Source organism: Podarcis erhardii (assembly GCF_964252035.2).
Source record: "Podarcis erhardii genome assembly, chromosome: 2".
In the NCBI taxonomy this organism is placed as follows: Eukaryota; Metazoa; Chordata; class Lepidosauria; order Squamata; family Lacertidae; genus Podarcis; species Podarcis erhardii.
Window position 1 is genome coordinate 38835579 of NC_138498.1, and position 12834 is coordinate 38848412.

The following is a 12834-nucleotide window of genomic DNA, read 5'->3' on the forward strand; positions in this document are numbered from 1 at the left end:
CCGAAAAAAAGCACGGGGGGGGGATAAGGAGTCAGGTGAAAAGCTGCAAACAGGCGTCAGCCCCAGGAGTGATCACTTTTATCAAGTCACGCCCACAGCGCTGGAAAGCTGAGACCCAAAACCACACAGAGGCAGGGATTAGGCTAGGGAAAGGTGAGGAAGGAAATGCGGGCAAGGGGAGCAAAGAATGAAAACACAGACACACTCCTCTCTTGATACTTAGGAATTAGATTAAGTGCAAAGTAAACACAGGGGGACTTGCTTTCCTGACTATCTTGGGAAAGGTGCCAATGCTTTGTTTGTTTGGAAAGTCAAGTTTCGCACCCTCTGCATAAGTCCTGGTGCTGCTGCACACCTTGGAGCCCAGGGAAGTAGCATGGGAAAGAGCCAGTGCGATGTAGGAGTTAGAGTGTGGACATCCAGCGCACATTTAAAGTGTGCAGTTTCACTCAAAGAATCCAGGGAGCTGTAGATTGTTAAGGTTACTAGGAAGTGTAGCTCTGTGAGGGGAAAACTACAGTTCCCGAGTGAGGGGGAACCATGTAATTTCAATGTGTTCTGGGTGTTCTTTTTAAATGTATGGTGTGGATCTGCCCTCAGTTAAGCCTTGCTGCACAATTTCTGAGAAGCGAGCCCCATTGAATTTCATGGACTGTACCTCTTGAGTAAACACACATAAAATTGCGCAGTCAGAGCACTTGGATTTTAGAACTACAGGGGGAGATGGCACTTCCATTTGATTAAACCCTCAAACATCAGTTTAAGATTGTGGGCCAAGTTAATTATTGCAGGCATTCCAATAACATTTCTATTCCCATTTTATAAATCTGGAGCTGAGAGACACTGATTTGTTCAAGGTCACCTCAAGTAATGGACGATCAGGGATGCTTCATAACAGATTCATTTCCTTGGGATTTTTGTTTAATCCCCTTTTCCTTCTGCACTTATCCATTTAGTGTAAGTATTACATCACGGCTTGAACAAACCAAACACTGTTTTTCTCCCTGCTCCAGTAGTAATGTACAGTGCCCATGTTTTTGCCGTGGCATTATATTTTTAAACATGATGTTTTCTTGTTATATACGGCCTAAACTTGGAGGTGGTGTGGGAGTGAGTACAGGCACTGGGGAAAACAAAAAACTGCTGTAATTTGCAAGTGAGGCAAACATTAGGAAGACTCCAAAAGAAAAGGGGAAAAGGAGCTCAAATTAAATGCCAAGCCAATAAACTTTTCTTTTTTGCTGTTTTAGCTAATTTAGGCAGTGTAGTGTGTTGAACTTTGGTTTAGCCTCCACATACTTGCTTTAGTAACTTAGTTGATTTGGGGGCAGTCAATCTCCCTGAATTGACCTGTTTGGCCACAAAGTGTCTGTGTACTTTTTGTGTCAAATGGAAGGGATGGGGCAGTAAAATCTGACTCCCTCCCAATCTGACCTTTCTACTCTGGGATGCGTTTAGCCGTTTCCCCCCAAGGAAGGCCACTCCTCCACTTTAGGCAAAATGAGGCAGCTGCCTCAGGCATCAGATGTGGGTGGTGGTGATGGTGCTGCCATTGAGGTGTTGGAGAACAGGGTTGTGTATGCTAAACAGCCTATCCTTTCCTCCACTAACTTAACCAGCTGTCCTCCTGGCAAACGAGAATGTCCCATTCCCAGTGCTCAAGTAAGATTCAATGCTCATGCCAATCAATTTCTGCGTGTGGAACTGAGGGAGGGGCATGTTTGTCCTTTGCCTCAAGCAGCAAAATATCTTGGGCCTGCCCCTAGGCCACTTCACTTTCATTATTGGAGTGGGGCTAAGGGGAAATGGCTGCTCGGTGATTTTGCTCCCCTCTCCATGTGCTCCATTTGACATTAAAGGTCAGCCCTCCGACCTCTCCAGCTTATGGTTTGTATGGCCCATTTAGCCCTTTAAAAGGTTATATTCAGTTTCTTGGCAGAGCTTTTAACACAGGTCTGCAGCAGGGGGTGCAATTAATTCAGTGTGCCTCCGTGTAATGCATTGCAAACAAAGCCACAAAAGTAACCCAGGCATATATTTGTTAACCATGAGTGGCTAATTACTCCAATTAGGACAAACCCCCCAAAACTTTGCCCCTCCCCCACTTGGTCACCTGGAATTTATTTTTACTCACCACTGATGAGCAGGAAGTGGCTATATAGAAGCCTGAATTACTGGTATGTTCACGTGACAATTCTACTCAGGTCTGGGATCACTTGATTTTCTCACAATGCTGAAGCTGGGCAACCTGTGTAAAGGTGAGAATATACTTTAAAAAAAAAAAATAATGACAGATTATTATCCATGACTGTTGCAGCAAAAGCGACAGGTTTGTGGAACCTTAAAGCCAGTGGCGTAGCGTGGGGGGTGCAGGGGGGGCCGGCCGCACCGGGCGCAACTTCTGGGGTTAGGGCAAATCCACGGGTTAGGGGGCGCAAATCCACGGGTTAGGGGGCGCAAATCACTTGCCTTGCCCCGGGTGCTGACAACCCACGCTACACCACTGCTTAAAGCTACAACAGATTCTATTCATTTTTAAGATGCCGCAAGATTTTTTTGTGGTTTTCAGATGAAGAGGTCGCTGCAGTATGGGTGATCTTCAGTTGACAAAGAAAGATAAATCAAGGAAGATAGTGAGCCATTGCCTTGGTTAGAAAAAGAGATTGTATCACACTTCTGTTTCTGTATGACTACATGGTACTTGAAAGAAGTATGTGAGATCTTGCATACCCTTGATGTTCTTAGGCAGGGACCAGTGGCCTCCCAGCTGGTGTTGGGCTCTAACATCCATCATTCCCAGCTGGCATGGCCAGTGGTTAGGATGTGGTCCAACAACACCTGGAGGGTCACAGGTTCCCATCCCTGATCTTAGCCATCTGTGCAGAGAGCATTTAGCATCGTGGAAGTGCTATTAAGGTCTAGAGCATCTCACCCAAGCTATTGTGTTGTGTGTGGGGGGGGAATTGTGTGCCTTTCTCTGTGTGTCCTAGAGAAGTTGGACTGGCTTCCTCCTTGCTGTCCTTTTTCTATTCCAGCAGGCCTTTGGGAACCAAATGTTTCTGAGGAAAGACCTGGTGCTGTGATGTTTTTATTGTGGATCTTTTAATATTACTTTAATTCTGTTGGGGTTCAATGACATTTTGATTGTCTTTTCTACAGTTTTAGCTTGTTTAATTTGTGTAAGCCACATTGAATCCCAAACTGGGGGGAAAGGAGGGATATAAATAAATACTAGAATAATAACAATCTCACTGTAGATCTATTTCCAATGCCGATCACACGAATACCCTTGCCTCCCTGTGGGTTATGCAGATTACACAGCAACCGGCTTCGTTTGGCTGCTGCCTTCCCCTTCCCCTTCGCCAAACCAAGGAAAACATGTCCCAGACCTGTGGAACATATGAATTCAACGCTCAATATAGAGGCTTGCAGCAGTGTACAGCATGAGATAAATGACACTCCTGTTCTCTGTACTGATTTACCAAACACATATTCCAGAACATTTGAGAAATGAGGCACAGGCATATCTGATACAATTCCCCTGCACCCAATTCTTCAGCCTCCTTTAATGTGCCTTTAAAAATCCTCCTTCCTAATGCTAACAACTCTTTCTAATTGCAGTTCGTTTTATGCCTGTGCTTCTCTGTGTCTTCCCTGAGATTCCTTATCGTTACAAAACTCCTGGTGGTGCCACATTAGTCTCTTTCTACCCCCCCTTCCCTTCCTTTCACTGCACAAAAGCATGCTCACTTTTGCATCTTTAACATAGACTCATTAAGACAATGCTTTCCGTGGGTGCTTTTTCATTTAGTTTTCCTAACCATCAGCCAGGCTGGCAACCCTACAAGACATAAAGTACCTCTGCCCTGGTTACACCTTGTAGAACGTGTCCACCAACCAAGTGGCAAGTGACAAGATGGATCTCCTTATGCTGATTTCCAGTTACTCCCAAATTAAGTCAGGAAAAGATGTGAGCATAAGCACCCATGTTACTTTTCCTGCCTCAGGCCAAGATGTCTTTCCAGTAAGACATTTTAAGATAGAGAAAAGGAAGTGGGTAGCTGGGTTTTAGGTGCTCTTCCTGGTCACCCTCAGGGGCATACCTAGGGGTTGGTTAGGTTGGCCCCTGCCCAAGGGTGCAGGCCGAGGGGCATGCAAAAATCATGCCTCTCCCATCTGGCTCATTAGGTTGAGAGCTGCAGGTTGCCTACAGATGCCTAGATTGTCTTCCTTCACTGTCCTTATTTAAGTAATGAGATGAAAGTGGGAGCTTCCAGTTCTAAACCACAGGACCATCCATGGCCTGGCCTGACCTACCCCACATGGCTTTTTGTGAAGATACAGAAGGACATATAAATCAGCTGGAATAGGGAAATGGAGTGCTTCCTACAAATTTGTTAGTTTTTATTAAAATATTATTCTTTTGTTGTATTTTACTTTGGGTGTTCCTTTTTGGAGAAGGGGGACCTTATTTGGGGGAACTGCTCCATCCCCCCCCCCCCCGACCACCTTAATCTGGCTGAAATTCAAATGCTGCTCATTTAAAGACTTTGTTCATGTCCGCTTTCCTTATTACATTGTTCCCACGCCTTCCCTTTCTTTTGAAAACTCGTGTAATGAATGTTTTCTCCCCATTTGCCAATCAGCCTCCATTTTCAACCAATTCCACCCTATTAGTCAAGATCAGTGAAAAAATAGCTGCTACCTAATTATTTCCCCCACCTTTTGGAGTCAGGAGTTAAGGCTGTGACACATATCAAGAGCTTACAGAACATACTGTGCTTCATTAGACTTCCCACAGATATAGGGGGACTAATTCGTAGGGCAGAGTTCTCTACTGAACTTTCTACACTTTGTTGCACTCACCAAAACCCAAATCTCATCAGACTACATTATACAAATTACCCAACGTTTGCATAGATACACTTGATTTGCAAAATATAAGAGTACTTAAATGTTATTTTTGGAAACTAGCAATGTTTATTCAGCAGGGTTCTATACACCTGCCTGGCAGGGCTTCTTAACGAAGGCTTGCAGCTGGGCTTTCTGCTAATGGTCCAAGGAAAGTGGTGTGTGCAGCAGTTCGATGGTGGGGAGCAATTCAGTTGCTGGGTGCTATTAAGGCTGGAGTGAGGAAGACAGGACCTCTGATTCTGATCATACTTGGGATCATGCTGGTCTAAACTGGAATAATCTGATAGAAAACAGTCAATATGCACTGGATGATGGACTTGTGCTGAAGGCCAGACTCTACTTCAGCAACTTTAGGATGGGGCAACTTTGAGCAGAGAAGCAATGGGATGAGTTCTTTTGGACAATATTCTAAATCTTCAAAAAAACAAAAAAACAAAAAACAAACAAACCAAAAAAAAACCCCACCAGCTCCCCACTTCAAGTTCCATGTTCAGGTTTGCAGCAAAGTTTGCTGGTCTGGAACACAGCATGAACGACAGCACCTTTAATGAGCATGATTTGGAGCTGAAAATTGGCCTGTGGGTATAATCTCTCCCCCCCCCCCAAAAAAAAACCTTCTATGCTCTAAATCACTCCCTCCTGAAGCTACTTTTCAATAAGCAAAGTGGCCATCAAGCTTCAAACACACACGTGTTGTATGTCTAGTTTGACTCTTGGGTTATCTTCTTTGACAGCCTCTAGCAGATCATGCAAGCGTCTTTGAGAACTGGTAATTATACTGTCCTTTAGACTCATCTCTATAGATGAACCCATGTCAGATTTCTTAAATGTGCTGGAAGACCACAGTGGCAAATGCAGATTTCACTCGGACACCAACAGCTCTGCATCTGTGAGCAATCAGTGTATGGGTTGGGTGCCCACTGCATTGTGTGGATTTGTTTGTGCTCTGAAGTGCAGCCAGTAAGTGGTAAATTGAACTGCAGACCCATGCTAATGCAAAAAAGAGCTCAGGGGTGGGAAACCATTGGACACACTGGCTTAGGGCTGATGGAAGTTGGAGTCTAATAACCCCTGGAGGGTCAAAGGTCTCTTAGTTCTGCCCAAAGTCTTTCGGATTTGCAAGTCTTACACACAAGTGTAAACCCAACAATCCAAATCACAGCATTGTGATCAAAGAGTATTTTCTGCAAGGTTATCCATCGTGAACTCAGATCCTTTTCTTTGTCACTACTTTCCAGGATATATATTGTAAATATATTTTAAAAATAACTATAATAAGCTTCCTGGTTTCCAGTTAGTATACATTGATGGCCATAAATCCTTGCCTGCTGCATTCAGGTCCTTCAACCAGGATGTTTAATCACCTTCAGCATTCTTGGGACAAGCCAATTGTAAACAATCAGATGTAGGAAAAAGGTCCCTGTAGACTGAGCTGCTCGAATGCAAAAAAATTAACAAGTCCACAGGATTGATTCCTATATATTCTTCTCATTCAGCCCCAAGCTGACATATTTCAAGTCTCTGTCCAGTCACCTTGGGGCGGCAGTGGGGGGGGGCAGAGCTAAAGAATATCGCTCAGCTGCCTGCATATTGGCAGCTGTTCAGGAAATGGCCTGTCAGATTGCTGCAGAAATAGGCTTTCCATGCTCATATTTGCTCCAGGACCACCTTTTCATCAACCGTCTTCCAGATAAAGTTTCCCAGTGACACAAGTCCTTTCCAAATCAGTGGGCACTTAGGAGTGTCATGAGAACAGAACTCCAATCCTGAGTCCTTCGTGATGCTTTTCTTATTCCTCATTGGCTGAGAGGATCGGCAACAAAAAGCAGATGTGCTTGTAAAGTTTATACTAAATTCTCACTGCCCCCCTTTTTTTCTTTCAACACAGAAGAAGCAAAAGGAAACCCGATTCTAAGAACTCTGCAGGTTGGAGCAGATTGATTATCTGTTGCTTTTTGCTGACATTCAGGAACTTATTCTAATGGGTAAAGAGTCACTCTTTGAAAGTGGAGATATTTTCAAAGGAACACAGCGGGTGTGACGGAGATTGCTAAAGGAGATCACAAGCTAACTGGGTTGCAAGAGTCAGTGACTTGCTTGAGTATACAAATTTGCCACCCTGGATCACACTGGAACACCCAGTATTCTTCTGCACCATGAAGCTCTACTCTGGGACTTGTCCCACACCCGTCTTTGCAATCACAATGCTGTTTCTGATCAAACAGGTAAGAAAATCTGCCGTTTTAGCAATGATACATTTTAAAACATAAATGTTCCATTGGGCTGACATCTCTGCATATGCAAAACAGTGCGGCATGTTCACAAGCGGAGCTTATTTAACGGTATGTTGTGCAGCATGTAACTTCTTGTTTTTATAAGGCTTTGCACAACAAGTTCTTTACCTCTTCCCTGCCGGCTATTGCTTTTCCTGTACAATTGCTATTGGAGACACTATATGTGTGATTTCAGATTTTCCAGACCAGGCTTCATTTATTTCAGCACAGGTTTATTTTTTAAATGTTGTCCATTTCCAACTTGTTCATTTCACTTTTGCTATCCTCCCCGCCCCCCTTCTACCACCTATACATCTTGGGCTTCACAGAGGAGACATGAGAAACAGTGTCTATAAACATATATTTTTGTGTCCACCGCTAAAACCTTCATAGGTGCTCTAAAAACCTATTAAAAGTCTGCTGTATTCCATAGCTTCAACAAATGCATAGCATCAGCATATGCGTGCGGAACATTTAACTGTTGGCTTATTTTACCACTTAATCAGACCTCTATTCTCCCTCTAGATGCACATTTTCCATTCACGTTGCTGCTTAAGTGTAATGCCTTAAACCACCTTCTGGATAGCAGTCTCATTCAGATAACTTTGTGCCTCCAGCCTGCAAATTTTGAAAAGCCATATTTTCATGGAGAACCAAGTGAATTCGTCACCCGTTGACTCAAAAGGCTAGATTTCAGTCAGCTCTGTTGCCTTTTGAAAGACTTTCAGCATGGATGATGTAATTACAAAACATCTCTTGGTTTATGCAAGGTGCTTTAAGAGAGAGAGAGAGAGAGAGAGAGAGAGAGAGAGAGAGAGAGAGAAAGAGAGAGAGATTGTCAATTAGTGTTCCTAGGTAGAGAAGGACCATCATATTTATATCATTTGTTCTGTTGAGCTACCAGCTGATTAGAAGCAAGGCAGACAACAGGCTTAACAAAGAGGTGAGTTCTGTGAGTCATAGTCCTGGCAAATGTGGCATTTGTGATCTGAGATAGGGTGTAATGGCTGCCATGCCAATCCAAGATTACCTGTAGATGCTCCCTGGTGTCACAAGTTAACCCAAGGTGTTTATTCTGATGCAGCAGCATGGGCACTGCTACACAGGCAAAACAAGAGCCACTATAACCCGACTTCCACATATTGACTGGAACATCCATGCAGTGCCGGCTTCACCATGAGGCAGAGTGAGGCAGCCGCCTTAGGTGGCAGATGATAGTGGCAGGAAAGTGGATAGAGTTTGTCATCGCATGAAGCCTCCATTGTAAGAGCCCCATAAGCTAGTCTGCTGCCCACAGGTGCAGTGGAGGATGCTCTCCTGTTGTTGCCCGTGTCAAAGTAAGATTCAGCTGCCAGTCTGCTCAGCTTTTGTATCTAGAATGTTACGTTGGTGGGGAGTGTCATGTTGTCCTTTGCCTCAGGCAGTAAAATGTAATGTGCAGGCCCCTGACCCCAGCATGGATGTATGCGAAAATGGAGGGTATGCACAGTATGCTTAGAAACTGCACATGTTTGAACACATAAATTATGAGCTGTGGGTGAAGACTGGGCATGGCCAGCAAGCACAGTTCTTGATCCATCATGCTCTGTGCATATATTGCCCCTACTTTGACCACCTGCACAGGGCTAATGAGTCTTCTCAAGTTTTAGCGGGCAGCTAACAATGCCAACTAAAACATAGAAGTGATCAGAAGTAAGTGATCAGTAGTTGTCAGAAGAGTTAATTCCTCCTCCTCCTCTTCTCCTTCTCCTCCTTCTCCTCCTTCTTTTAAAAAAGCAATTTATCCCCAGGTAATAACACCTTCATATTAGCTGTGAATTTGTGTTTTGTGCTCACAAGAGAACCCCTTGGCTCAAGTGGATAGATCTGGACTCAGAAAGCACTGAATGACCCAAGCCAGACTCACTGCAATAGATGTACTCATGTTATATGGGGAAGGGAGGACAACAATATGGGGAGGGAAATGCCAGCCAGGACCGACAGCCTTTGGTTGCTGCTGTTTCAGCATTGCCCCATCACTTTGTGACACTTTTCCTCATCCTTTTTTTTTTTTTTTAAGAAGTGTAGCTGGAGGCTGTGCTAGAGTACTCATATACTCTCTCTCTGTGTGTGTGTGATGCTCTGAGCAGCCAAGACCCCTGCAGCCTAGTTCTTATGCCGTACAGGAAGAAGAACCTGACCACATCTCTTGCAAGGGTACCGAAGAGCGCACTGCTTCTCAGGGTCAGGCTAGGGTTGCTCTAGTGCTAAGAATAGCATGAGCAGCAGTGCTATTTACTTTTGTCGCCCAGAAAGGCCCCTTGAATATTCTGAAGTCACTATTCTGGATTGGGATTCAATCACACAGTGTTAAATTGAGGTCATGCAGATTGTGCAGCAAACCTGCTTTGGGGGGGGGGAGGAGTCAGACTTTTTGCAGCAAGGAAGGTGACAAGAAAATGCAACGGAAAGTGTGGAGTGACACTTGCTTTGGTGCAACGTCATCTGGTGTCCCAGCAACCAAATAGGGATGCATGTTCAGTAAGCAGTTCATCTGGAAGTGCCCTCAGTACTTGTTCTTCTCTGTCTTTGACCTCAAGAAATCTTTACTGTGAATCACATTGAGATGGTTGTTTAGAAGGTGATTCATAAATCAGTGGTGGTGGTGATAGTCATAATCACAATAATTAATATAAGAGAAATTGCTTCCTTGCCAGCAGGCTCCTTCTGCACCCCCAGGCTATAGCACTAGACATTTAACTGAAGCTTCAGAGCTGGGCCATAGTCAGGACTGAAAATACTGCTGTAGGGAGGATGGCTGGTGGAGAAACTAGCCTCTGTAGGCAGCAGAGCCAGAGGAACAAGAAGACGGAAGAGAAAAGGCTGCATGTTATTGCGTAAAAATCTTTTAAAATGAAGTGAATGGGTTCCCCCTCCTGCGAGATTTTTGTTTCCCATTCTTACGGTGTGTTTTTTGTTAATACAGAAACCCTCTTGAAGCTGGCGTGGAATTGCCAGATTGTGATGTGGAGAGCCCTCCTTTATTTTGGATTTGCTTCAGAATTGGAAGCCTAGGGCAGTAACCATTTCCCCTTTATCTCTGCTGTCGAGACCCCTATCTTTCTGCAGGGTGGTACATATAGATGGAGCAGAAATTTGATGCCATTCGCATTTGCACCACCTGATTTGCACTTTTTTGGGGGGCGGGGAATCGCTCTTCTCTGAATTTTGCAATGCATTTCCCCAACCAAGTGATGTGTACAAAACAGATGTACTAGGGTATAAAAATGCACAAAAATGCAAAGATAACAAACAAAAATGTGCTGTGTTCAGAAAAAAAATTGCTTCACAAAAATGTGTATATCGGGAGAAAGTGGCACTAAAATGCTGATGAATTTTTAAAAGGGTTTTATTTTTTTTTAAAAAAAGAAAATCAGAAACTGATGTGGAAATGTGCAGAGCTGAACTTAAGATTGGAAAATGAGAGAATGAGAAATGGGCACGTTCTCCTATCCCTCGTGGCACATGTGGACAGGTGAGAGAAGCGGATAACAGCACCAAGGGAGGGAGGAGTAGAATTCAGCAACACATTTCAAAAGTTAAAAGGAGAATCTCCAGGTTGCAACCTGGCAAGTAAGGACATTTCTCTGTGTTAAAAATAAAACAAAGGAATAGAGAGCAGCCATGTTTTAAAAGGCAGGGAAAGCAATTAACGGGGAAGAATGTTTAGCACAGTGATGGGGAATCTCCAGATGTTTCTGGACTAGTTTTAAAATGAAATATTATATTTAACATATATTGAGTATGAAGAAACTTAGCATGAGTGATAAACTATATGTGGATAAAGCTGTTACCCGTCATTTTCCACCTAACCTTTTTTGACAAATGATTACCTAAACATTCAATTTATAAATGTGTAATGCCTGATTTTTGATGTTCTGGTCTTATGCAAGTCTTTTAAATAATTCCATAGGCACAAAGGGGGTGGGGACTTCATATTTGAAGGTCTTGGTGAGAACAGCATTACTATTTGCCATATCTGAAGGGCCAAGAGTTTCCCAGCCCTGGTTTAAAATGTAAAATGGAAGAGGGGAGAAGGTTAAGGAGCCTACCCCCACCCAATGTTTGTTTGTTTGTTTGATGCAAACTGCTTCAAACTGGAGTCTCCACAGCATGGGCATCCACAAGGGGGAGGGGAAAATTTGCCCCACTGAATAACCCCCAGATTCCCAGCTTTAAAAAGCCCACATGGTAAATTTTAAACATACTTAGAACCTGAGATATGAGGCAAAATGGGCAGATGATTGCCCAGTTTCAGCTAACCAGTTCTGCTACTAGAAGCCCATGCAAGGACTTATGTTATTACAACTGGGCTTTCCCCCCCTCCCCATCCCCATGCACCCCCAAATTGGCTTAGGGGGGAGTGGGAGAAACTACAGAACAGCACATGAGGGGAGGGGAGGTTGTTCCATTAGCCAAGCAAAAATGTTTGTGTTGACAGAGCAATCTCCCTAGTGCTACATCAAATTATCCCCGCCATTCTTCCAATTATTTGGAGGAATTAACCTGTTCCTTGCGTCCAGTGGAAAAATTCTTGCCAGTGCCCATTTGCACTGGTGGGATAGAGTTAAGGAGCCTCTCCCTCCCCCCCACCCACAGAAGGGCCTCTACAGCCACATTTTCCAAAAAAATTAATTGTTTGCACTTTGTGAACACCCACGCACAGACACCGTCATGGAGAACGCTACACATGGCCAATGAACATCCCATGCATCTTGACACTAAGCCCAAGGAGATGAAGAGCACCTGTAGGCTCACTCTTGATTTGCCCTTTCAAGGCTGCTTGCTATCCCCCTTGTTCATTTGAAAGCCAAACTGTTTTCGGAGCCCAGCGAGCTTTCCACAAAACAACTGCGTCATCCCCATTCCATGCCTCTTAAGACAAGGTTCATTGACCAACAAACCTCCTCTCATCGCTTACATTTGGGGAGGGGCGGGGAAGCAGAGAGGGGGAAAGAGTAGGTGGGAAAAATCCATTTGGTTCCTGTCCCTAAAGGAGAATTCCTCTCTCGTGATTTTTTTGTAAATAGTTTTATCTTGAATGATCATCAAGTGACTCTTTGTGCTCTCGACACTGGGCTCATTAATCGACCCTCTGCGTTATCGGTTTTCCTCTCTGATCAGTTCTCAAGATTTATAAGCTGCCTGTTTTGGTGCAAGAGAGATTTATTTCTCTCCTTCAAATCTGGAGGTGCTGTGGCTTTTCTGACCCAGATGATGTGGCAGAAGACTTAAAACTGAAACAGCAGTGGGGGTTGTGGCTAGAAAATAGAGAAGCAGCCAGACTAGAGAATGGGAAACTGCGAAGCTTGTAGCACGTAGCAGAGACATAGGCTGCAAACACACAGTACATTAAAGCACATTACTTTCCCACAGGATCCTGGGACCTGCAGTTTGTTAAGGGTCCTGGGGATTGTAGCTCTGGGAGGGGTAAACAAGACCTCCCAGGATTTTTGGGGGAAAGCCATGTGCTTTAAATGAATGGTTTGTATGCAGCCATATTCAAGCTGACCTTTTTGGCTACAACATCCAGACTAGTTTTTTTTTTTTTTATAATGGGGGTATTTTCCCTAGTCCTCCATTCCTACCACCCACTATTTCATCTTGC

General features: G+C 44.0%; 1 protein-coding gene across 4 annotated transcripts in view; it reads left to right on the top strand.

The window, feature by feature from the left end:
- The window catches only part of GLP2R (glucagon like peptide 2 receptor), a 40110-nt gene that overhangs the window by 1820 nt on the left and 25456 nt on the right, over window positions 1–12834 (top strand). The window contains exons 1-2 of one of the 4 annotated variants that reach the window (XM_081850796.1): window positions 39–957; window positions 6803–7139. The exons of 1 other annotated variant lie outside the window; for it this stretch is intronic. In XM_081850796.1, coding sequence (XP_081706922.1) covers window positions 7071–7139 — 69 coding nt within the window. In that variant the 5' untranslated portion in view covers window positions 39–957; window positions 6803–7070. Of the gene's footprint in view, window positions 1–38; window positions 958–6667; window positions 7140–12834 lie in introns of those variants that run through there. 2 more of the 4 variants (XM_081850797.1, XM_081850798.1) reach the window with 2 other exon arrangements.